The 27,097-nt window shown below is 33.9% G+C and overlaps 2 protein-coding genes across 5 annotated transcripts; both read right to left on the bottom strand.

Moving 5' to 3' along the window:
• Positions 1 to 3,208: 3,208 nt before the first annotated feature.
• LOC102629138 (general transcription factor IIH subunit 2-like) lies at positions 3,209 to 11,030 on the bottom strand. 4 transcript variants are annotated; one of them, XR_008051684.1, is made up of 7 exons: positions 10,813 to 11,030; positions 10,391 to 10,592; positions 6,338 to 6,657; positions 5,614 to 6,075; positions 4,952 to 5,327; positions 4,557 to 4,817; positions 3,582 to 3,728 (listed from the first exon to the last, which is right to left on the bottom strand). XR_008051684.1 is itself a non-coding variant. In XM_006489725.4 (6 exons), exons 3-6 carry the CDS (start codon positions 6,623 to 6,625, stop codon positions 3,580 to 3,582), a joined length of 1,275 nt encoding a protein of 424 aa, XP_006489788.2. In that variant the 5' UTR covers positions 6,626 to 6,657; positions 10,391 to 10,592; positions 10,813 to 11,021; the 3' UTR covers positions 3,209 to 3,579. The 4 variants fall into 4 exon arrangements, 1 of the variants encoding a protein (XP_006489788.2); XR_008051683.1 differs by having other exon boundaries at positions 4,565 to 4,817; XR_008051685.1 differs by having other exon boundaries at positions 4,565 to 4,799.
• Positions 11,031 to 13,269: 2,239 nt separating this feature from the next.
• On the bottom strand, positions 13,270 to 21,258 carry LOC102628685 (uncharacterized). The gene is made up of 13 exons (XM_052433861.1): positions 20,875 to 21,258; positions 20,622 to 20,771; positions 20,351 to 20,521; positions 19,879 to 20,022; positions 19,429 to 19,534; positions 19,152 to 19,300; positions 18,878 to 19,003; positions 17,812 to 17,955; positions 17,056 to 17,143; positions 15,705 to 16,078; positions 14,719 to 15,042; positions 14,361 to 14,591; positions 13,270 to 13,650 (listed from the first exon to the last, which is right to left on the bottom strand). Exons 1-13 carry the CDS (start codon positions 21,112 to 21,114, stop codon positions 13,519 to 13,521), a joined length of 2,379 nt encoding a protein of 792 aa, XP_052289821.1. The 5' UTR covers positions 21,115 to 21,258; the 3' UTR covers positions 13,270 to 13,518.
• Between the last annotated feature and the right edge of the window lie 5,839 nt (positions 21,259 to 27,097).

Here is a 27,097-nt window from a genome sequence, read left to right as displayed (position 1 = left end):
ATTTTCTTGATTTTATTACTAACATTTAAAAACACATAATTACAACAATCAAATAATAACCATTAACCAATTACATAATAAATATTAAATAACTAATAATTAAGCATATATAACTATTAAACTATATATATATACCATGAAAGATTGAATTTGAAATTATGAAACTTCAAATCTTCAAAAACGGGTTTGGGTCACAAAGCCGCAACACAAAGGAGAAAGCTCGGGTTGGGTCGAGTTGGGTTGGAGGCTTCAGCCACGGCAGCAGATGGCAGCAGCTCACGCACAGATCACGACAGCAGATGGCAGCAGATCGCGACAATAGATGGCCTGTTGGGTGTCGGTTTCGGCAGCATATTGAAGAGGGTTCATAGTCAGACTTCAGGCCTTTGGTTTCTGCAGCACTCACAGCAGATTGGTTATGTTCCGTGTGTTGTTTGTGTGTTTCACAGTGTGTGACTGTGTGTGAATTGTTGTGAGTACTTGTGAGTTGTGAGCTGTGAGGGTTTACCCTTTGCCGTCTGCGTCTGGTGTGCAATGTGCGTGTGTATTGTGTAATGTGTAAAGTGTAAACTGTAAAGTAAAGCGTAAAGTGTAATGTGTAAGTGAGTTTTTTTTTTTGGAAGACCCGATCGGATATTAGGATTGGGTCGGGTTTAACTCGACTTGTTCACAACCCGATCGAGTTGACACTTCCTCATCCGATTGGGCTGCAATGGAAACCCGATCCGACCCGAACCCCACCTTTTTCGGGTCAGGTATTTGCCCACCCCTAATATAAACTATTATATATTTTTGACACTAATCCTTCATTATATAATCTATTAATCTTTTCTTTATAATTTGTTCAAAGCCTCTTTCTAATAATTTATCAAGATCTTATTCATCTATTGTATCTTCAATTCTTTTTATAATTTCTTTACCTTTACTAGAAAACGATAATGATCATCTAATTCTTTCTACTATAATTAATGATCATCTAATTCTTTCTCTAATTTCCTAGGTTTTAAGGCCCGTCCATTCAAATTTAATTTTTCAACTCTATTTGTTAATATATCTAATTCCTTGTCTAAATTATCCAATGAGTTACTGAGCTCTAAATGTGATACCGTTTCTTTATTTTCTTCTAAAAGTTTGAAAGCTACTATCTAGTTTAATGATTCTATTGTCTGAGTCTTCTAATTTGTTACTAACTTTGACTAATAATTTTATAATAGTGTTTGCCTGAACTTGCTTTATATTATTTTTGCCTAAACTTGCTTTATATTATTACTTTCTTTACTAAATTCTTTATAACTATATCCTATTGGATTAATATTCGGTAAATCTCTTTCTAATTCTGCTAATGATCCTATTAATTGCTTTTCTAAACTCATTGACTTACTGTTAATTTTATTGAGTCTAATTGTATTTGTAATTCTCTTTGTGTAAATTTAATATTTTCAATTTCAACTTTTAAATTTTCTACAAAATTTTTAATTTCTAATTCTATTGGATTATGCATTTTTGTATCTAATAACTGGATTAGTTCTAATATTTCTTTCTTGCTATAGAATCTTTTAATCTCGTCATTAAAACTAGCTGATAATTCTTTAATATAATCTAAATTTCTTCTTAATGTATTGATATTGCTAGTTTCAAAAGAATTTTCCTAGTCCTACTACTGGTTCTTTTAGTTTTTCTAAATTGACTTCCAGGTGTTGTCCTAAATTAATTAATAAATCTACTATGAAGTTTTGTTGACTATTACTAGTATATGTAATATATTTAATTGATTTTCTAGGTGTTCTACATTACGACTAATTTTTATTCTCTATCAAATTCAATTTTAGTTTTCTATGATTGCTAATTTTTAAATCTAAATATTCTAATCTCTGAAAATTCATAAACTAATGTTTTAAATCTTTTGGTCTATTTCTAATTTTTAAAGCTAAATTTTCATAATTATCTAATAATTTTATCTCTCTACTATATATACCATCTATAATAGATAACCTTGAAAAAGAATAATTCCTAAAAGTTATGTTTCTTTCTATTGTATGAGCTAAAAGAGATGTGTAGTCTATTGAAAGCTTTATATTTCCTAATATTTCTTTTGATAGATTGTCTAATTATGAATGTTTTCTACTAATTCTTGCAATTTCAGTTTCTACAATAGTTAAAAGTACATTCTAATACTTTTATATAGGGATTGTTTTGTAACCAAGTATCATAATCTTTTTCTAAAACAACGAATAGATTTTTATAAAATTTATCAATTGTGAAAATATATCATACTTGTAACTATTTATATAAAAAATATTTAAAACAAGAACAAAAGAGATGCTCTGGTAGCAAAGAAGAGAAAAGCGAAATTGATTTCTTTATGTAAAGACCCTACCAAATGTTTACATTTGAAAGTTGAAACGACTGCCTTAGGCAAATTTCTCAAAGAAAAACACAACAAAATAACATAGTAAGAGACCAGTGTTTCCACTTTACCCCGGACTTGGCCACGTGCACTAACTCATCCAGAGAGAATGAAAACAACGGCCATCCAACCAAAAATACCAAGCAGCAAGCTGTGTGCCCCCAGAGACTTTAACCTAACCAATGACTACAGAATGGGTTAGGGTTACACTTGAAAGTAGCACAGAAAAATTCGAACATCAAGCAGAACTGGATCGGCAGCGAGGATATATTTTATGAAAGATTTTCTTCTCATCATCAATGGGGATTTCATCTGATAAACAGGAGCAGCAGCAGCAGCAGCAGCACCTGCATCAATATATTTCCCAACAAAGGCAGGGGTCATAATCAGACCTACGGGGGTCAGAATACAGCCTTCATGTTCACATCCCAGCAGTGATTATCAAAGATTTGCAGCAAGTCGTGCCTCCTGCTCACCATCAAAAGGAAAAATCTTGGGAGAAAAAATTAACGAGCGAAAGCAAACCCAAGTTAACAGAGATGTTTGTTACTTATAGGAAACGAATGTACATACAATTTCTTGTTTAAACTATTTTTAAGGATCCTTTCAAAAGAAAATATTTTCTAGACTTTAAAAATTAAAACAAAAATAAAAATAAAAACGTGAGGATGAAGACCTGAACGGTGTACTAATAACCATTACTATCTCTTTATCAGGTTTGTCAGTAATATTTGATGCGACAAAAGTCTCACGAAAAGTAAAAAAGAAAAACAGAAAATAAGATCCGAAAAGGAAAAAAACTTGCAACAATACGACAAGAATGAACTTAATTGAAAGTGTAATACGGCAACAATAGAGCTCTAAAGAAAAGCTAGCCACAAAAAGCAGTATCTGCAACCTAGCATAAACATACACAGGGCTTCATTTAATGCTAGCTTAGTACAGAAGAACAAACAAAAAGCAAAAAAAGTAAATAAATAAATAAGATAAAATCAATGCGTCTTGACTACTCCTGAATGCCTACGCACAAGGCTGATAGTTTATGTGGACGTTTCGAGCCAATGTCAGTCACAGGTGAGAATCTATTGAGTTGCAGCATAATTTTGGTTCGGAGGAGCAAGCTTCTGTAATGGGGGCAAGAAATCATGAAAACCCAAGGTGAAACGTATCTGTCATCCTTCATTAGCAACAACTGGGTTTGACTGCCTTAAGCTCTCACAACCAGGGCAGTTGTGCAAACTTTCATGAATGTAAATATCACACTCTAGGCAAAAGTGTTTTTTGCATTTTGGGCAAGCAACACAAAGGCCAGCTTTGTTTCCTGCATTAAAAAGAAACAGATAATGAGAACAAGAAAGGAGTTGGCAGTGCATGCCTACAAGAGCTCAAGTTCTTTATTTCTCAAATTTTCTTTCCTTTTTCTCATTTTCACCTAGAAGACGGTAAAAGCAGCTATAGGTTTAAGCTGATATAAGAACCCTTATACTGCTTCTAAATAAACAGGTATGCACAACTCACCAAAAAACACAAATGGCTAACTAGTCAAACAAACTTTTCGCAGAGCAAAGAACAAAACAGCTACACAATAAATAAGCATAAAATACACCAGCCAAGAAAAGTTTCTTCAAAATTCTGTATTTTGACATCAAACCAGGAATGAGGTATCAGCATCTAACATCCGTCTTTGTAGGATAGACTCTTGTCCTCTTGAGCTTATTCATGATTGATAGTTTCTCGTTTATTTGTTGTGTGCTTATTTGAAGTGGTAAGGTTTGATCTATGACCTTCATTACCTCCAGCCCTTTAATGATAGTTTCTCTCTTTCTCTCGCTCTTAATGGGAAACTGAACCTTAACTGTTTGGGCTAATAGTAACATTTCTACGCTGGTGGCCTAGAAAGGAAGGTGATGACAAATCTATTCTCTGATATTGGTTTCAAAATATGACAGGCAGCCATTTACATAAGGTGCTTTCATTCATTGCCTCTCACAATCTGTAAATAATATTTATGGTAGTCTGTAAAAGAATATTATTTATGGTAGTCCGTGAAAGAATATTTATGGTAGTCTGGAGTCAGAGCACCATATAACTAAATCTTTGTCTCACTTCTATATAGTTAATCTACCATCACCATATTTCATGCACTTACGTAAGTACATTATAAAGTTTCCTGTAAGATAAGTGGGCAGACATGTTTTGGCTGCCCCATTACATCTTGCCTCAAGGTACCAAACTGTCTGGGGCTCTCGGCTCAACTTGTGATGACACTGAAATATTATGTTTCATTGGAAGTCCACCACATGTGAGAAAACAGTTACATGCTTCCTCTATTGTGCTGTTTCCAATTCCCTTATTCATTGACTAGCCCTTGCTCAGCTCTTTCCTTGCACCACTTTAGTAGTAATGGAAACTTGACCATAAAAAATAACAAATATAATTCACCTCCATGTATAATTTATCAAGAATGGTGTATTAAAGTATTATTGAAAAATAATAAACAAAAAGCCGCTTGGGACTTGCAAAGCTTTCCACGTAATCACTTACCGGAAGCGAGAAGACTTTGTTGGCAACCAAAACAAGTTGATCGCGATATGTTATGTAGATCATTTAGACGTGATGGGGTGGCCTCATCGAATGGTGCAATTGGAAAGAGATGATGGTATGACCTTGCCAAATGAGGCGAAGAAACAAGTTGCAATCCACAAATACGACATTCAGTGGGTAGCTCACAAACACGAGCTTTGCATCTTGGACAGGTGTATCCCACACCAATCTTAACTTCTTTATGACATGAACATATTGAAATAGAGCCCTCCCCTGCTCTTTGTGGGAAACCCATCTTGATCAAACTGGCAATTGCAAATTCAGCTATAGCTGGAGGTGGGGGTGCATGCTCCAGTATCAACTCCTTGAAGTGGGACTGCAGAGTCACATGAGAATATAAAACAAAATATAATCACAAGAATACTTTTCTTTTACCTGTTAACAGGTAAGAAGTGTCGTTACATCAAGGAAAATAGAAGGACATAATAGAAATTAGACCACATCTCTCTTTCTCATTATGTAGGAGACAAGAGTCCCTAAATGGTAATTCCTTGCAAATATGACATAATTTATGCCAAATAGTCAAATTTCTAAGTGGATAAAAAATTAAAGCATTAAAAATCCATTTAGTCTCTTAACACCAATTAGAATGTTGAGCTCACCTCATCCAATGCGACAGAGTAGGTTCCACCAGTTTCTTGGCAGAGATGTTTGCATATGAACATTTCCGCAGAGAGACCAATAACCGAACACCTAATTTTAGACTCCTTGCATTTCTGAATGGTCTCCATTATATCTCCCGGATCACAAGTACTGAGAGCAGAATATAAGATTAGAACTTCACGATGACCATATGATGGAATTTGATTGAGAAGCCCGTGTACAAGATCTAAGGCGTTCTGTATCGAGGAATCACCTGAGCATCCCAACTTACCCATCAAAGCTTTTATATGAGACTCGGGGCTTCCACCGAGATCAGTTAAACAATTAGCAACCCCATCCTTCACGGTCACCAAACCAATTTGACTAAGGGGATTCTGGTCAAAAAACTCCCTGACAAAAGCCTCAACTTGTTTTGCAACAACAACCATTCTACTTGGCCGAAAATCCATCTCTGCAGCTGCCTAAATACATAATAGAAGCCAAGCACCCAACCCAAAAAAAAAAAAAAAAAGGAGTTAAAATTCTTACAAAGAATAAGAACAAACAAAAGCTCACATCATGTCTTCCATTAAACACTGAATCTTTACCCTTTCGCAAAAAACCCACAATTGTAAAAAATTCAAACTTTAATCCATTATACATCTCAAAATTTTAGCTTGAATGAAATTATACATACATACATACATATGTGTATGTGTGTGTGTGTGTGTGTGTAAAGCATACCCGAGAGAGATCGATGACAATGTAGAGATAACGAATAAGACCCTTTTGGATGCGAGCAGTGGCGACTGTTAAAGAACGACCACGGAGGCGGCGGCGATATTGTGCATGGTAAATGGCAGAGTTGTCAATGGGTCGAAGAAACCCTGACTCGTCTTCTTGTAAAGCTTCCCATGATCTGTCATCTGCGTAGCTTCTTTCCCACGCTTCAAGCCCCCCATTTAAGTTTTCCTCTTCATCGTCTTCTTCCTCTGCTTCTCCATTCAATCGACTTCTCTCTGAATTCTTCATTTTTCTTTTCTTTTTGTTTTTCTTTTAATTCACTGAATACAACCAAATATTGCAATTATCGTTCGGTAGGTGTCTGTGTCTCTATCTCAGTGCAGCATGTTAATATATAATGTAGGGAATGAGTTTCAATTCGAAGCTTTGTTTTGATTTCTTTTTTAAATAAGAAAAAATCTAAATTATTTTTCCCAAAGAAAATGGTAAATAAAAATAATAAATTCCGAAAAATAAAAACTTATTTACTAGCTACTCGAGCAGCTCGAATGGACGAGTGAATATACTTTGTCCTACAGTACCTTGAGTTTGAGTAAGAGTTATGATGGAGTGCAGCATTGTATTCAAACCTTGAAAAAATTTACAAAATGCATACACTCTTTTTAAGATTTAGAACAATCAATAATGCAGTTTGCAAAAAATACTTAGTTGGCTTTAAGCTGATTATTATAATAAGCCACAACCACCTAAAACTGTCCTAATGTAAAACTTTTATGTACGGTTTATTGAAAAGTAATACCTTTCGCTGATTTCAGATCCAACAGTCATGCAGTCTTCAATGTCATAATAGATATTTATGTAGTGTCATAATAATACTATTTACGTAGAAATAACAAAAATCTAGGTTAAACTAGATTATCTGATTATTAAATTGATTGGTATGTTTTAGATTAATTTGCGATTTAATGAGTCCATGAATTAATCAGAAACACTATGCAGATCAACAATAACAACTTAACAACTTGTAAAGTACTGGCAAATCTTTACAATTTTTTCTAAATAAATATTACTTCAACACAGAAATATACAAAAACATTTGCTAAAAACATTCATAATTTTAAAATAGCGACCATAGTAACAGATTCTCAATCAATGAAACTAATAACTCAGATAAGATTCAACCACAAAAAAAAAAAAGGAACAATAACAACGTATTCACATCGATCTACGCAACATCTTCGCAACATTACTACAAATTTTGGTTGAACTACACTAGAATAAACACAAAACAACAACATCTAGATCATACTGTAATTAAATACATCTTATAAACCAATCATGAACCATGAATACATTGATCTAAGGAACCAAATTGCTACATATTTATAATATTAGACTGAGCGTAGCTAAAATAAATACAAATCGAAGGAGTTTAGATCATATTATACATTCAATAAACTTATGAATCATCATGAACTATATGTGGATCAAAACAGCAATAGAATACATACCATATATGATAGCATATGAATCAATCGAATTTCTAAGGAAACAAACAGATCAGATCGTCAAAACGCCTAAAAAGGAAATACAGACCATCAGAAGTTATTAATCAGATATGATTTCAAATCAGCAAATACAGTCAATCAAACAAACATGCAAAGTATGAGATGCAAAATGATAGGTCAAGCTGAGGAATAGATTTTTTTTTATAAGAAACTCAAAAATGTACTAATGAATAAGATGTAAAAACAGATAGTGGACCAGCTGTCCACTCAGAAAACCAAGACTAGCACTATTTGTGCTATACAAAAGTAGACCCAAACACCCGATATAAGGCTAGAATCAGTTATAATTCCCTATCTCAAAACACCGTCCAATTTAGATGTATGAAGAAAAAGGATGAATCTTGAAGCTCCTTAAAGACAGCTGAGGAATATATCGCTTACTTTCGAAGAAAGAATTAAAACCTAGCCGCAAAGCAAGGAAGAAGGGATGGAGTGCAAAGAGGGATGAGAGAAAGGGTATGCTTGGTATTTCATAGAGGCTAGTCACATGATCAACTAGACCTAGATTTGATACTTTCACCATTTCTTCATTTGTCAATTTACCTAAATACCCTTATATTAATTTACTGAGTAAATAAAAATTCGCCGAAAATCCATTACTATATTATGCAAAAGCCACGCTGTAACTGCATAGTCACTGGTGGCAAGGACCAAAAGCGGTAGTAGAACTCAAATGTGCAAACATAATTCAAATAGAGTGTCATAGAGTGACAAATCTATTGATGCTAATTTTACATTGAATGAAGACCATATAAATGTCTTACACTGGGATGTTACAGGAAAGAAATTTATAAAGCAAGAAAACAATCATCTCCAAGTGAGTCTCAATTGTTGTATATATAAAGATATTTGGGACTGTCAAAAAATGCTCTCACACGGGACTTCAATTAGGTCACAGGTTGGGATAAAAGATACTACCCTTAAATTCATACCACCACTCTAAAATGTTTGAGCAAGTAAATTTTTCCAAATCTATCCAACATAAAGAATTTAACTCGTAACTGATAGTTTCTATTCTCATAGCTCTGTTCTCAGGAGTGTTAAAAATCATAAGGAGATAAGAATCTGAAATCTTGTAGCTGATAAATAACCATTCACCCCCACTGCTAAACTACAAAAGCTCCCTGAGGTCTAAAGATGACAGTGGTCACCCATATCTAGCATCCAGCATCTCACTCATATATATCATCCTTCTCATTTATTTTTTCCACAAGAAACACAGTTTCTAAAACCATAAAAACTACATTCCACATTATCCTCATAATTTCTTTTTTATTTTATTTTAAATTTGACATCCTTTTATTCTTCAACACAGAACAAAAAGACAATTACTGTACCAAAGAAACCCAAAAAGACCGTTAAGCTGAAAAATAAAGAAGTTCTCTCAAAGACGAAAAATCTTCAAAGTAGGGGTGGGCAAATCGAGTTTCAGTTCGGGCGGTTCGGGTTTCGATTGGGTTGCAACCCGTTTGGGTGGGAGTATTCAACCCAATTGGGTTCAAAAAGCGAACCCAAACCAGACCGAACCAAGCGTTTTGGATCAGTCCGGTTTGAAAATTCGGGTCTGTATTTTGGTTTGGGTACAATTCAAGTTACAACAATTCAATTTCCAGAAATTCACCAAGCAGCCACCTAAAATTCCAAAAACTCAAATCCCAGCCCAGATCAATGAATGAAAAACAAATATCAACTACCAAGCATCCTCAGCATTTCAACAAGTCTTTTTAAAGTTAACAAAAAAAAAAAAACAAGTACTCAGTTAAATAAAGCTATTGAGTTACATCTCCAAATAACAAACATGATTGATAATCCATGTCCATCATCACATTTCCAAAGGACAAACATATAAGATTAATAAATCCATCTCCATCACCATCAACACTCAAGACAACAGTTCCAAATAAGCAACAATTAAGAATTAACCACCAACACTCAAGCACAACGGCCAAAAAATGAAGAAGCAAATGAAAGACATTCTGAATGTGTTTGATTGAGATCAAGATTTAATTAAGCACTATTAGTCGAGAAAATACCACATAGTTTTGATGGGGCAGTGCGCAAACTCCATTAATGGCCAATTGGGCAGAGTGAAGATTAGTGATAATTAAGGACCACAACACGATTTAATTAAGCTCTACGCAAGGGCTAATTATAACCTTTGTTGACTTTTTTACACTCTCTAATCTCTAGATGAGCTTAATCGAGATGTAATTTTAGACAGTTATACTTCTTCTTGTTCATAGCTACGACATGAACTATCATTTATTTTCAATTTCAAGTGCCTGACTGCCTGTAATGCCCGATTGTTTATTTTTCAATTTCAGTCTCTAGACGTCCTTCCCATGCTCGATTGAATCGCAAAATAAAAGCAGCCATTATACAAATATACATATGTATTTAATTATCAATCGAAATACAAAAATACGGCCATGTCCCATCATCACCATTTGGAATCACAAACATATGTATAACCTTATGTCCTTACCTTGTGTCGCTGACGATGGCAAACGAAGAAGGAAGCAGCGACGGCAGCAACTGGATTGGAAGCAAACAGCACAAGGTGACAGCAACTGGAAGCCTCGAACTAGGAAGCAAACAGGCTCAAGGAACGTGAGTGAGTGTGTCTCTGCTCCGTGCTGTGGTTGTGGAGCGCGAAGAAAACAAGTCCTCTCAAAAATGAAAAAAATCTTCAAAATATCCCAAACACCAAAACCACCAAAAAAAATGAGTGAAATTTTTTAAAATGTTTCATAACATTCTAAAACCGTAGATACAAACTAAACCCTAAAAAATAAACGTATTATAAACAACGATTAAAATACCCATGCAGAAGAAATAAATAAATAAATAAGCATTGAATAGCCAAAAAAAATGACAACAAAGGCTGAATGCTTAAGCCTTGCTCACCCTTTAGGCTGAAAAAGTACTTTCTGACCCACTGAGTCAGTGAATCGTTCTCTCCTCTCGAGATCCCTGGTGCTCTCACAGTCGCAGGCTCGCAGTGAAGGGAAAAGACACGTGTGCATTGTGTTGCGAGTCTCGTGGTTTAAAAACTAAAATCCAACAGCCGCAGGGCACCTCAACAGTGTATTTATTTTACTTTTTCAGAGATATTACCCATATATTGGCAAATAATATATATATATATATTTTTTGGGTCCAATTTAGTACATAGGTTTTTTCATTTTTAGGTTTGAACCGGTTCTATTTAAGTTATGCCTTAGAACGAAAGACACTTCCGAATCAGCTTCGTCCAACAACTAACAATGAAGCACAATCTTTCAAATTAATTATCAACAAGCTTATAAATTGAGTGGGCGTTACTGATTCGTGAAGCACCACTTCCCATCCGACTTGCATGTGTTAAGCATGCCGCAAACTAAATAATTATAGAAGAGTTGATTGGGTAGTACTTGGTGTTCATTAATATTGTTAAGCACCAATTCGTCGCTTCCATCTATTTATTAAGTATTTCAACAATTTTTTTTTTTTAATTACATGAGACAATTTTTTTTTTAGTTACAATATCTTATATAGTACTGTCTAAATTTTTATATATCACAACTCAAATTTTTACGCACTGTGATGTTCAAAATATGTCAACTTTTACCTTTTTTAAAAAAATATTGTCTTCACTCAAATTTTAAGAAAGAATTAAACTCTCACAATATTTTTGTGCGGGTTCACACCACTACTATCATACTTGTAAGAAAGTGACTCTAACTACTCAACCTTATTTAAAAAATATTTAAATTGACTAAAAAAGTACAATAACTTTTATTTGTACAGTTAAATTTGGTTCAAGTGATTGAGATGATGATCATATTGATTGGGTTGGTTATAAGGTTTAAGTAAACTCAATACTGTTATAAACAAAGTTTAGGCGTCAACTTAGTAATCTAAATTATGTTGCAATTGCGAAAATTTACTAAATAAACGGTTGAATAAATAGTAAATGACATAATAATATCGTTGAGTAAGGTAGTTTTTTTTTTTTTGGGATATGAAATTTGAATGGGTTTGAATTTGACAGAAGTCTGAATAAGTTCAAAAAATATATCTGAATGATATATTTGTTTTTCTTTTTTTTCAATATTTGAATCTAAGTGTTAAGTTGTTTGTTTTTCAAAAATAAAACATTTGAAATATAATATTTTGACATATATAATCTCATATATATTGACAATACTTATATTTTATTGGTTAAACACAAAAAAAAAATTGATAATGTTTACCTTATCAAAGCATGAAAATAAAATATATATCTAACACATGTTTTTTTTTTAACATTAATATATGACACTTAAAATGTTATTGTTAGTATATTATATTGATATTTTTTTCTTGTTAATTACATAAGCGAATCAAGAAATGTTTAATAATTTGAATTAAAATTAGTGTATTGAATAAAATTCAAAATCTATCATAAAAATAGTAAATATAAATACAAAGAGATAGACCTATTATTAAGCACTCTCCTAAAGTTTTATTACGTTTAAACTTCTCATTCATAAAAAAAAAAAAAAAAAAAAGAGTTGAACACACACATATAACCAAAAAAAGGGGATAAATAAAAATTAATAAAAAAATAATTTATATAATAAGAAGTAAATTTATTTAATAAGGTTATTAATGAGAGAGAATATTAAAATTCTATTCACTTATTTTACCATTAAGATAAAAGTCATATTCTTATAATATTTGAATTTTTCCATTTAGAACTAAACATCTTATAATCAGATATAAGCGATAAAAAACAAACAAATTAAAATCTATAAATGTCTGAAAATAAGTAAAATTTAAACTTCAGATAAAAAAAAAACTGTAAGTCAGTGTGGATAATAAAGACCCATCTTCCTTATTTGCTAATTGTTTTGTTCTTTTTTATGAACTACTTTAATTTGCCTCTCACTTATAACGGCAACCTTCAATTTATTTCCAAAAATGTGAAAATATCAATTTATTTCTATCTATTGTTAAGGATATTAAAAAACAAAATTATCAATACACCCCTGTTTACCATTATATTTTAAATGAAAATGAGGATAAATTGAGATTTTCCACCCCTTTTACCATTATACTTTAAACGAAAATGAGTATAAATTGAGATTTTCTTAATTTTTGAGGATTATTAGAATGAAACGAAGTTTACCCAACATGCATTGAAGTTTACCCAACTTTTAATTGGTAATAGATGGAACTTTCCGCATGGCCAAAGCAACAAATGCTTCATTGCTTAATGATATAGTTTGAGCTAAACACGAACAATAGGAAATAAGCAATCACTACGATCATAAATACTTATACATTCATCAAATGCTAGAAGTGGAATTGAAAGTATTGAAAGGGTTGGCGCAATAGGTCTTTGTAAAGAAATCTTTTTCATTTCATTTTATGATAAAAGAGAAAACAAGCCATTAGGCTACAAAGGGAGAGCTCGATTATACATGCGTATACAGTGATACCGTCGACAGTATCAGACACAACGATTTGGGTTTGTTTTTAGTGTACTAAAGAGGCGTGTTAGACTAATCAGATTGTATTCCATATGTGATTCTGTATACAAATTCTGTATGGTAAACCCTATCACCGGTTAGGCTGACATAAAGTTGATTACAAAAATGAATCTCGGATTAAGCGTGCTAATACCCGGGAAGATAATCGACTGATCACCTCAGGAAAGATTGTGGAGATGCCTGGCAACACGGGAAGCAGCTCTCGAAGTGCCTGAGCAACATCTACACCCTGAGGAGGGCCACCGTAGAAAGAGAGTGAATGAAATGAAATGAAAATTATATAGCCGTCATAAGTGAGGAAAATAAGTAGCTGTGCAATTAATAATATTAATTTCATTTCATGTTACTTGTTGCCATCATGAAATTAACGCTATGACACTACAGAAAAAGACAAAAGACAGAGTGAGTGAGTTGAGAACCAACAAAGAGAAGATTATTCCCTCAACCTCCTTCAATACATCCTTTCCAAAGAAAACACTATAGATGGAGAGAGTGCGGTCATAATAAGCTTTCTCCAAATCAATGAAGAAGAGATCATTCTTGAATTTCGTTCATTAGAAAACCAAGGAACTGATCCAACAAACCTCCCAGTGTGGAGCTAAAATGACTATGCTATAAGGTACCCTTGTTATCTTCAAAATTTTAAACAGTTCTATAATTTTAGGCTCACTCAGAAATTTTATCTCCACCAAAAGAACTGGATTAAACGAAACAATTCAGCAGATAGATTCCACTAGGAATTTTAACAAGAGAACTGCCTGAAAAAAGAAACTCCTGAAGAGGTTGTCCCACCATCATGCATAACTTTAACAGGAAGCTAAGTCATAGAATGAAAAAGTTTATATGCATACTAAATTATAAACAGATGTAACTCTATTATTCAAGACTGAAAGAGAAGCCTACTCTCCACTGTATTATTTAGTGCAAACTTTAAAGTACCTGATTTGATGTCCTTGATACTGAACTTCCCGCAGTTAAGAACGCAACAATTTTTTGTACATTGTTCAATATAACTTTGTCCTCCTCAGTTACGGTGGGTAGAAGTGCAGCAGGCTTAAAGGGTCCAAAAGAAGGAACCATGCTAAAAACTGGGGCAACATTTCCAACTCCCAGAACAGCCATTATTTGTACCAACTGTTCCCTTGTAACTGCATCAATGCCCTTTACAATCTGATTCAATTGCCAAATGCAACAATTAGATATTTGAATGAACAATCATGAAGCACAAAAATGTGAATGTTTAAGAGGGAAGAAGACGCATGGTAGCATGAAAAATCAGGGTTGGATCTTGAATTACCTCATCCAGAAGAAATTCTCGAAAAAGGCTCCCTTTATCAGACAACAGAAAGGCTAAAGCTGCCCTCGTTTGAATTTGCTGTGTTGGTTGAGATCCACTTGACGAAAGTACAGGAAAGATATAACCTGTTTGGCTTTGCAAAATACCAAGCTCGGCCATATGCCCATTTAAGCCCTCTCCACCACCACTTTTGGCTGCAGTTATGAAATTTTCAAAGGCTTGCATGATATCAATGAATCTCTCAGCATCAAAAACACCAGACTTCCCATATATTGTGTATCGCAAGGCATTCCTCAAACGAGGAGCTTCATCAGTCAAAAGTCTCTGATGGTATTGGGAATATAAGAAAACATATCAAACTTCAGTTTGAACCATGTGCAATGTTCTTTAAAAGACTAAATCATTGTAACGCAAAAAGCCGGACAGTCAAACTGTAAATGGCCAACTGACATCATGGTCGTGGAATAGTTTTCACAAAATCATGCAGCCTAACTAATGGGATGCAAAAGTTATATAATTGACCTTCAGCATTCATACACTTCCAGGGTTCTAGATAGACTAATGTTTCATAATGGTCTAAAGCCTCAACATAATAATTAACTAAAATTGCCGAAACTTGTCAGACGAAGAATTTGGGACTTCAGTATATTTAATCTTTTAGTTGCAATGATTAAAGTATTGAGAACTTCGTAAACAATATCTCCGCTTAAGCTTTTTCTTACCCCAGTGAGATGAATAAAAACTCGTTGAATTCAAAAGTCAAGTTTCTGTCCAACTCTCAGTCTGGGCATTGAAATAATGACTTGTGATCACCATTTTAAAATCTATTAACATCTTTTGCCAAGTATATACTTGTCATTTTAAAAGCCAAAGTATGCAGTATTCACTAAAACCCATTAATTGAAGAGTTGACACGTGCATATCTGTGTAATTATTATTCACAAAAATGTCTAAAAATTTTCGTACACATCCACTAATATTCATACCTGGGCTATATATGGATAGGCTTCATCCACAATGGCAAAATCAGAATTCCCTACCAAAGCAATGCCTTCTAGAACTCCTACTGCCCTAATTATGAGAGCAAAATAAGGCGGTATCCTAAAGGGATAATCAAATGTTATTTGGGCCAAATCTGCTGCCAGCTCCTGAAAGTTAAAGTTTTTGGCTCCTCCACCTTCAAGTGCCTGATCAAATACCTTAGCCAAGACTGGCAAGATGGGCTCCAAATTAACCCCCTCAGGAATGAAATCAAGTTTGACAAAATCTTTGACTATAGCTTCATAGTCCCGATGAATAAGGTGAGCGATTGCTTCGATCATTCCATATTTCTGATCATCAGTCAATTTTGTGACCAGACCTGTCACATCAAAAGTGTACCTTAGCATATAGTATTTTGGCTCTTGATGTCCTGCAGAGAGTATCCTATTGTGCAATTTGTCATTTGCTTGAAACTACAAGCCAATATAGTATCAAGAAGCCAACTGAAGATTTTTCATTATTACTGAAATATAAACAACAAAGACCTGTACATTTGCAATTTGATTCCTGCAATCTGGACACCTAAGATTTGATAATGAGTTCATAAACATTGTACAGTATGGATGCCTACTCACAGTCACACGTTGGAAAGCAAAGTATATCCTATTATAATCATGTTCATGGACATTGTATATTATTATGCAAAATTGCATCAAATTCATCAGGTTACGGTTGTTGTATTTCAACAAAATATGCTTCTCTTGTTTATCATATATGCGCCAACTTTTACTAGTCCTATTATCTCCATTAGATTATACTTTGGAATTATTTGTTTCAGCTTGGGTTTCCTGACATCAACATTCAATCATGTTCATGCCATTTCAAAGGAATGAAAGAAAGACCTAAACCAATTATTTGATGGTAAATCCTGAGTATTCTTTTTGCACTTTGTAACCAACAGTCAAGGAACTATTGGATTGCAAAAAGACTGGAACCAAAGTACTAATCGTGGAAACCACTATAAATACACTTTTATATTAGAAAATACAGAGCTGAATGTTGACATTACATTTAGATAACAGCAATAATCAATTTGTTCATAGAACTGAAGAACCTGTTAGAAAAATAGAAGGAACTTAATCTGTGACAATAGTTACTTGACACTTTTATGACTTATGAGAAGCAAAGACATGAAAAAAAAAAAATTGCGTGGCTCAAACGGAAGAAAGATGAAGTGCTTCTTTATAAAATTTCAAAAACAAAAAATAAAACATAAAAATAACACAAGTAAACTATTAGATTAAGAATATAAAAAGATGATCTTTCACAATAAACACTTATGGAGTAGACTGTTACCGAAGTCAAGTATAGCCAGCTTGCCATCTGGGGTGCGAATTAAATTTCCAGGATGTGGGTCAGCATGGAAAAATCCAGTGTCAAGCAACTGTAATAAAAGTTTTAAGAAAGAGAAAGAGAGAGAGAGAGAGAGAGAGAGAGAAGATAATTAGGAGTCTTCCAATCTAAACTAATTAATTACATTTTGGAAAAAAATAATAATAAAACTAACAATAATGATGATCAAAATAACAAAAAAAGACACCCAAAAAAAAAAAGGAGGAAGCTCAGTGCTTCCTGAACACCCACCTCATTGGTAGCATAGCATATGCAAGATGCAATTATATGTTGTAAAACATGAAATGAATCAAAGAAGTGATCATAGAAGACAGTCATTGTTTATATTTCCAAACATATGGTATGGCCACCACTACAATATTGTGAACAGTAATTGTTATTTCCTCAGCATGTATCATTAATCTCTCTAATTGTTGTTGTTGTTGTACGAAGACTGGACTTCCAATTGAACAGTGAATACCCATGAAAAATTTCAATGATGGACAAAGATTATCACAGATACCTGTTGACGTATGGGAAGAAATCAGGAAACTACTGAGAAATCTATGTGCATGTCATCTTAGCAATTGAATTGAAACAGAAAAAAGAGAACAAAACAAACATAAAAAATAGGGAAAAAAAATTAAATAAGTACAAAAGAATCTATCCTCAGTAAGCTAGCATAGACATGCCAGCGCAATTCACACATGCAGATATTACCTGCTTCAGGTAGCATATGACCCCAACATTAACCAGCTCTCCAACATCACTTTCCGTACTTTGTGACAACTTTTCTCCTTCAATCCACCCTGTAGTAAGAACCTTTCTTGAAGTATACTTTTCATAGGTCTTCGGTATAACCACCTGGTATATGGAGCTTTTAGTAACAATCTTCCATTATATTTTTGTTATCACAGTCCAGTCTATGCAGACAAAACACAGAGGTATATTAGAAGCATGTGCTATCATAAAAATATTTTCAATTCCAGTTCTAGATATATGCATTCCATCTCCACATTGAGGTACAAGTGATACTCCATGGTTGAGAATAAACAGTTGTGGGATCAACCACAGTATTCAAGCTTTAGTTGTAATGCATAGACAGTTTTCATTTCTCTGATTGTACTTTTATGGCTTTCAAGAACATACAACGGATATGTCAATTTCTGATGACCAATTCAGCCCTTTACAATATTCTTGAGTTCAAAAGCTGGAAAAGCAGCATGATATTCACTGTGTAGTCTAGTAGGCTGACTCATAAGCCAGTACCAACTCCACTTGCTTGACATTTAAACAGAAACTTGGTAGGGTGCGAATGTAATGGTTCAGATTTCAAAATGAATGTTTTAAAAATATTTTGGACCAAGGGAGAACATCACACAAGTGAAGTCACCTTCCATTCCAAGCATTGGGTCCCAATTTTTTTGATGTACACACCAAATCTAAATTGAGATTATAGACGTGTAAAGCCAAGAAATTTGTATTAACCAGAGCCCTGCAATTAAGTAAAGGAAGTTTGTTGCAGGAGAGCAGGGAGTCATTCAACAAGACACCCTTTTCAGATCAGAGTTAATTATAGGAAATTGAAGACTTTGTGGCCACATGTATTTATAACTGTTGCTTCACTCATAATTTTATACACTAAATTGCATCTTCCAGATCTTTTTGTTATAAAATTATCAGAACAAGGTTAAAGATGAAAACCAAATAGCAGTCAAAACTCAAAAGCCAAACAACAGTCTTCAAGACATAATAAAGCTACACCAGTGAAAGTCATCAAATTCACCTGTGGAAGATCCGTTTTCATCATTTCTGCAAACAGTGTCCCATTTTCACCCTCATTAACATAATCTAACTCCTCAAAAAAACGAGCAGCCCATTCATCAACCAATCCAACAACATCTATGGAGACCTTAAAGAGAAAATAAAGGAGTAAGAAGGAAGTGATGCAAAATATCATTACTGCCACTGTAGAATAAGCATGCCCTCTTGAAAAAGAAAGGCTAAATTCTACTATTTTCACACACACACAAACACACACAATAAAAAAAAAAAAAAACCTGAGGAAACTTCCGCAGAGCCAGTCCCAGGTTGCGTATAATGAACAAATCGACTGTCACTGTCTCAAGAACAAAAGGTCTCTGCACTTTGACAGCCACCAAATCCCCATTTTCTTTCAGCCGGCCCTTATATACTTGTCCTAGTGATGCTGATATAAACCACACGAGTAAATATTTTACGCCATAGACTTTCTGAAATTACTAAACAAAGGCACCCTTTCTTCATTCAGAGAACTGAAAATCTGATCATATTGTGATTAATTATAACTGAGCCTACCTGCAGCAATTGGAGAAGAAGAGAGTTCTGAATAGATTTCTTGCCAAGGCTGACCAAGCTCCTCCTTAATAAGAGCCATTGCTACATCATCAGGAAATGAAGGAACCTTCACATCATCAACCACAGATATCAATTATATGTAGCAGCAAAAGCTAATGGATGCTGACATGATCAAGCAAGAAGGCACTTTACCATTCTATTTTCTGTCTTTCCATAAATTGTTTGCAATGCTTTTTTTTTTTAAAAAAAAATTCATTATATTGTTGAGGGCTTTAAGAGTTCTTAAGTATCTTAAATGCATACAATAAACACAGTCACTTAAGGAGCAATAAATGAGGACTGACAAAATTATATTAAAAAAATATTCTAGTATAGGTCAGGGAAAATGTAATGATTCCTATTTAAAGAAAGGGAAACGAAAGAAACATACAGAAATGCCAAGTACTTTACCTTGTCACAAAGCTTTTGCAGCTCAACCATTGCAACAGGTGACAATATATCTGGTCGAATACTCAGAGCTTGCCCAAGTTTTATATATGCTGGACCCAAGGAGGTAACAATGTCTCTTAATTCAATTGCTCTAGCAACTTCATTCTGATTCAGAGAAAACAAATTAGATTGCAAATAATAGGTGCACTTAACCAATTGAACATGAACCACATTCAAAATGCACATGCATGCTTCATAGGAAAATGCTAACTCAAATTTTCAATAACAAAAAAATTACTGATAATAGCCCACATCCTCTATCTGCAGAGAGAATTTCGAAAGTAGGAACTTGGAACAATTAGCATATCACTAACACACAGTATCAGGAAATTCAAACTACAAGAGCTGGTATACCCCAACACTAACATACACAATTTCTTGGGGCAAATGTAATTCAGAATACAAGAACGAAACTAGCTCATTAAGACTTTACCTCTTTGATCTTCTTGGTAACAATATCCCAAGCAATACGTGAGAGAAAACCCCCGGCTACAGAGAGTAACTGGACAATCCGTGTAGCAACAGCGCGTGGACGCTTGCCCCAATATGCAGTAATGCTTGCAGGGTCATATACCAAGGGCAAAAACTCGCTGCTTTCATCAACCTGTGAAGGGGAAAAATTACATTAAAAAAAAAAATCACAACCATTACCAAGGTTTTGCAAAGACAGTAAATATAATAAAATGTGGTGTTCATAAGGTTACCTCGACAAGGCGAAGTTTAACACTGTCATCAGCAAACTGAGAATCCCTCAAATTCTGGCCCCTTAATCCTTTCATTAAAATTGACAGCTGTTCATTTTCTTCCATTTGTGCCCTCACTCTTTTAATCTCCTGTGAAACCTCACCCATCCTCTGCAGTTCACAATAAATAAAACACAATCAATAACCTAATATTATTGTAATATATATATATTTTTGGCAATTTAGATGAAATAAAAGTGATTTGAAAATCTACCATGGAAGCTCCGTTGACCGGTTTCAAAGGAGGCGATGATCTTGAGCTTCCATTGACAGTTTTGGACGGCGAGGAGGAACTGGCCGGTCCGGTTCCGGTCTGCTTCGGTTTCGGTTCAGAGGCGACCGCGAACACCTTTCTGGTCCGCCTGCGGACCGAAACTCTGTTCTTCCGGAACGAGCTGGCGGGAAACCGGGCGGGCTCGATTCCGCAGTAGACGAGCCGGGGTGACGCGTCCATTAGCGGAACCGTATAGTGAAAAGACTGCGAATCAAAGAGTGATCTCACTGAGTTGAGTGTGAGCTCTGTGGCAGAGAGAATCAGAATCAGTGGACCAGTAATTTTCAAGACTTGGAATTTCTGTTGAAGATTCGTTTAACTTCTCGTTACGTTCAGAGTTGTTTTGTTTGTTTTTGTGTGCAGCACTAGTGGCTGGTCATTATAGGAACACGTGGCACAAGGCGGAGCGTTTGAAGTTTTTAGCGGGTGAAATAATGATTGTTACTTTTTTTATATTTACTTTTTCGTTTTATTAATTTAGTTATTTTTTATCTGCTGGATTAGTGGACTAGGCGCATGTGCAACCACTGGTTCATGTTTTTAATGAATTTATCGTGGAGAAGGCGAATGGTGTGAGTCAGGGCGACCGGTCACAGTCACAGGTGGAGGACAACGTGGTTCGGATTTTCGGGCAGTGATGTATGGAAAAACCGGGCAAGGGCACCGGGGCAGCACTGTGCGCTGGCTGGGACGAGTTGTAGCCGTCCAAAATTTGAAATTTTTTTTTTTAATTTTATTCATATAAATATCGTTAATACTAATTTTACAGCTTTATTATTGTTATGTTTGCAAGCCTGTCACACTAATAATTTATCAATTTTTCATTTCATATAAAATTTAGAATATAAATTTAATACAAAACCTATTAACTCACCGTATTCAGGAAAAAGCATTTTTATTTCTCACCTTTGATTTTTCTTTTTTTTGTTAATTAAAAATCTTGTCCCACATCATTTTAAATTAAATGATTCAAATAATTATAAGAGTATAAAAATAAAAATTGTAATCAAATCTCAAATTTATTTTTTAACCCCTTACTTCTCAAGATTTAAACTTAGATGACCAGTAAAATAAAATTGTATGAAAACCACTTGGCAATACACTTAGAATTCACTTTACTTAATTAATTATTTTTACATAATTACAACACAAATAAATTGAACAAGAAACTATAATCAATTTCTAATCTATTTAAATTTCTACCATCTTCCCTTAGAAAAAAGATTTCTAGCATACTTCATATTTAGTAATATACAACATTAGTTAAAAAAAAAATTACCCACTAAAAATGAAAACTCAGCTTCACTCCTAAAACCAAGTTTGAAGTTTGGATCTTTTACGCGGTAATTAGAGTATCACCAAAAAAACTCTTCTAATTTAACTTTTTAAATTTTATTTCCTTACCTATGTGGCAAATAGAAGAGTAAAAAAATAAGTTATCTACCAAAATATTTTTCAAATAAATATAAGTTTATGTTATTTTAATCAACATTTTTTCTTTATCAAAATGATGGCGATTAAAACACTTTTCTCTCTTTAAGATAATGAGATAAAAATAATATAATATTAAATTAAAAACTTTAAAATACTCTGCAAATAATATTTTTCAAAAAAGATAATGCTTATCTCTCTTCAATATTAAAGAGAGAGAAAAACAATCTCATTTGAGGACCCATCTACGTTGCAGATTCTGTAAGTAACAACCTGTGAGTTTGACATGATGATATATGTGTGCGTGGCACGTGGACGTCAGATGGAATGGGAGATTATATATGAAACTTGCCATTCTGGTTTTTTTCCAGTGACAAAATGAAATCCTCCCAGTTGCTGACCGATAACCCGTCACTCAATTTGGACCATGGGTGCTATTTTCAAATATATTAGGTTGATGGGTCATGTTTTGACAGTCCAAATATTTGCGGTTTGATATTGCAAATATGTGGGTGGTTCCAGGATTTCAATTTTGTATTTGCACTTTGATATAGCAAGAGAGCCGACGTTGCATCTCCTGCAACAGCATGGTTTGAAAATACCCATCCAATTTTTTTTGCCATCGAAACGATGTGTGGTCCAATTTCAACAATCGATGCTGCCTAGAAGGTAGGCTCCTCGATCCTCACATCCGATCGACAATGGTTGGTCGTCGATATTGATGTCCAGTTAGGCGATGGTCAGGTTCGTAAGATAAAGATTAAATACTAGGGTTTTGAAATTTAGGTATAGGCATCTCGGTACAAAGGAAATATTGAATTAATATTTTTTTTCAGTTAGATATGTTTTTACCGAATAGAATTGTATTCTTTTGGGACTAGGTTTGGATAATTAATTAGTTTGATTAATTAGAATCATAGTCCCAACGCTTGCCTGTATACACTAATTAATCCTTTTGATGGTCAATTTCACTGTTCACATGAACCTCCTGACTACTGTTGTCTGACCATATCATTTTCTCTGCTACTGCAATCTTGAAAGATTGCTTACTCATCTTTGATTTGTATTTTCAAAAAATTTATAGAGCATGGTACTTAGGGGACGTATAGAAAGTTAACGTTATTGACATTTAACGTTATTGGCATTTGGTTAATAGATCATAGTCTTGTATTTGTTTGTTTAAGTTAAGTTAGCGTTAATGTAAATCAACCATATGGTTTAGAAGTTGGAAGCCAATACTTTGGTAAACAGACAAATCGGTAAATTAAGTTTATGACAATTATTGTGGTAGACAAATCGTGTCGTTTTATGTGTTGTTCGACGGCAGGATTTGGGGGGGGGGGGGAAAGATAACAAGTCTGTTTTATTCATACTTGTGCATTTTGATTGGGGTTTTCTTGAAGATCGAGAGAATTAAATACACTAATGGAACGAATTAATATAATTTAAATTTAATTAGGCCTACTATTTTTTTTTTCATGTTTGTCTCATGTTCTTGTAATTTACAGTGAATATTGTTAAATTTGTGGTCGAGTAGAGTACGTTGTTGAAGTTTTTACAAAGATGCATAGAAAGAACAAGTATGCATAAACTTTTATAAAGGCTGGTAGTTAAGGTCTGTTGGCGGTTTTCGTTTCATCTACCCGTATAAATACAACTGCTATCTGTCATAACAAATTAGGTTTGTTATTACGAATCTACTATTATTTATTTTAGAACAATTATGTTGTTTTGCTGATGCATTGTGAACAAAGTGGTTTTCCCTTGTAGTAGCCTGTACTTTGTAAATACTTCAACTATGAGGTAATGATCAGCTAGACGAGTGCAGTAAATTGTAGGTTCCTGAGTTATGATATAAAATTTTTGTTTATGTGAAGGTGAATGTGAATCTGAATTAACTAAAAAGTATTATTGTTTTTGGTAATTATTTACTAATGGCACTCATTTTCATCTTCGTTGAGGTTGTAATTTTAAAGTAATATGGATTGACAAAGATGTCGGATAATAGAAATTGATTTGAGTCTAAGGGTTCAACACATGCGACGAAAAAATGCGTAAAGGTTAAAGGACGAAATTGTAAGGGAGGACAAATGAAAATAGTAATTGTTGGATTGGTTAAAATGAGAGTTATTGTGGGCCGAATGAGTTACGAAATGAAAATATTTGGGTCGTTGAAAGGTGAATGCTGAGTTATATTAAGAGTGGAGTGCTAGGAAAATGATTGTTAAAAGGCGAACATGAAACAACGTGGCAATGAAGATCCGTGGTGTTATAATGCATTGATTCCTATCAAACCTAAGATTTTACACACTGTGACTCTCAGCAAATGGGGGGAAATGGAGTAATTATATAGTTGTGCAAAGTGAAGAAAAAGACAAACGAAAAACGATGTAAATCTTAGACATTCACACGTGGTTTAATTTTCTTCCATTTAAAAAATGCTAGTCACAAAATAATGTAATGACCCAACTCCAAGAGGATAATGAAGAAAGAAAAATTACAGGGAAAAAGTGTATGAAGTTACTAATTTAAGTTAAATCATCCTGCACATTTCATCATCCATTTTATTGAGAAGCATTGAATGGAAGTAAGAAATGAATCAGAAAAAGCAAACGCTTTTCACAGTTTATAATAACTGGCCGGTCATACACAATTGCTTAAAGTTGAGTGATGAAGTTATTTGTGGCTAGTATTGGTCAAAACATTATTCATTTATAAGTATGTAACAATCTGTTGGATTGGAACTGGTGTGGACTTGAAATTCCATTTAACTCCTTACGGTTCTTAACTGTAATGGATTAGGGCATGAGTTTCAATTATATTTATCATTTCTTATGAGGGCATCTCCCATTAACAAAAGCTACTATCTTGCTTTTAAATGGATTCTTATTTTAAAAAATGGGTACTTCTCTTACTGGACAATTAAAGTTAGCAAATATTAGGTGAACAATATTACGTATTTCGCTGACATCATCTTATTTGCTCACCACTCCTGGCATTTTTGGCGTACAATGCTAGTCACAAAAATAATGTTAGTCAATACAATAATTCAATGACCTAACTCCAAGAGGATAATGAAGAAAGAAAAATTGCAGGGAAAAAGTGTATGAAGTTACTAATTTGAGTTAAGTAATCTTGCACATTTCATCATCCATTTTGTTGAGAAGCACCGAATGGAAGTAAGAAATGAATCAGAAAAAGTAAACGTTTTTCACAGTTTATAATGACTGGCCGGTCATACACACGTGCTTAAAGCTGAGTGATGAAGTTATTTGTGGCTAGCATTGGTCAAAGCATTATTCATTTATAAGCATGTAACAATCTGTTGGAGTGGAACTGGTGTCAACTTGAAATTTCATTTAACTCCTTACGATTCTTAACTGTAATGGATTAGGACATGAGTTTCAATGATATTTATCATTTCTTATGAGGGCATTTGCCACTAACAAAAGTCAATATGTTACTTTTAAATAGATCATTATTTGAATAAATGGGTACTTTCCTTGCTGGCTGGTTAAAGTGAGCAAATATTAGGTGAGCAACATTACATATTACGCCGACATCATCTTACTTGCTCGCCACTCCTGGCATCTTTGGTGTACAATACTAGTCACAAAAATAATGCTAGCTACAAAAATAATACAATGACCCAACTCCAAAAGGATAATGAAGGAAAAAAAATTACAGTATGAAGTTGCCAATTTGAGTTAAGTCATTCCGTACATGTCATCATCTATTTTGTTGGGAAGCACCAAATGAACGTAAGAAATGCACCGGAAAAACCAAACGTTTTTCACAGTTTATAATGATTGGCCGGTTATACACACATGTTTAAAGTTGAGTGATGAAATTATTTGCGACTAGCATTGGTCAAAGCATTATTCAATTATAAGTATGTAACAATCTGTTGGATTAGAACTGGTGTGAACTTGAAATTTCATTTAACTTCTTACGGTTCTTAACTGTAATGGATTAGGGCTTGAGTTTCAATGACATTTATCATTTCTTATGAGGGCATCTGCCACTAACAAAAGCTAATAACTTAGTTTTAAATGGATCATTATTTGAAAAAATGGGTACTTCCCTTACTGGTCAATTAAAGTGAGCAATATTACGTATTTCCCCGACACATCTTATTTGCTCACCACTCCTAGCATCTTTGGTGTACAATGCTAGTATAAAAAATAATGCTAATTACAAAAATAATACAATGACCAAACTCCAAAAGAATAATGAAGGAAAACAATTGCAGTATGAAGTTGCCAATTTGAGTTAAGTCATTTTATACATGTCATCATCCATTTTGTTGGGAAGCACTAAATGGAAGTAAGAAATGTACCGGAAAAACCAAACGATTTTCACAGTTTATAATGATTGGCCGATTATACACACGTGCTTAAAGTTGAGTGATGAAGTTATTTGCGGCTAGCATTGGTCAAATCATTATTCAATTATAAGTATGTAACAATCTGTTAGATTGAAATTGGTGTGAAATTGAAATTTCATTTAACTTCTTATGGTTCTTAATTGTAATGGATTAAGGTTTGAGTTTCAATGATATTTATCATTTCTTAAGAGGGCATCTCCCACTAACAAAAGTTAATATTTTAGTTTTAAATGGATCATTTTTTAAAAAAATGGGTACTTCCCTTACTGGTCAGTTAAAGTGAGCAAATATTAGGTGAGTAATATTACATATTTCCCCGAGATCATCTTATTTACTCACCACTCC

This window comes from Citrus sinensis, chromosome 9, assembly GCF_022201045.2.
Source record: "Citrus sinensis cultivar Valencia sweet orange chromosome 9, DVS_A1.0, whole genome shotgun sequence".
In the NCBI taxonomy this organism is placed as follows: domain Eukaryota; kingdom Viridiplantae; phylum Streptophyta; class Magnoliopsida; order Sapindales; family Rutaceae; genus Citrus; species Citrus sinensis.
Note: the sequence above shows the minus strand (reverse complement) of the source record. Positions and strands in the feature narration are given on the sequence as shown.

Bases quoted from the DNA above. Each gene is read 5' to 3' on its own strand.
- LOC102629138 (XM_006489725.4), bottom strand. From the start codon at position 6,625: ATGAAGAATTCAGAGAGAAGTCGATTGAATGGAGAAGCAGAGGAAGAA. The intron at 6,076-6,337 runs GTATGCTTTACA...TTATGTATTTAG, and splicing joins TTGTCATCGATCTCTCTCGG to GCAGCTGCAGAGATGGATTT. The intron at 5,328-5,613 runs GTGAGCTCAACA...GTGACTCTGCAG, and splicing joins ACTCTGTCGCATTGGATGAG to TCCCACTTCAAGGAGTTGAT.
- LOC102628685 (XM_052433861.1), bottom strand. From the start codon at position 21,114: ATGGACGCGTCACCCCGGCTCGTCTACTGCGGAATCGAGCCCGCCCGG. The intron at 17,956-18,877 runs GTGAATTTGATG...TCCATATACCAG, and splicing joins TGAAAACGGATCTTCCACAG to GTGGTTATACCGAAGACCTA. The intron at 16,079-17,055 runs GTAACAGTCTAC...TTGATGTGACAG, and splicing joins GCTGGCTATACTTGACTTCG to GTCTGGTCACAAAATTGACT.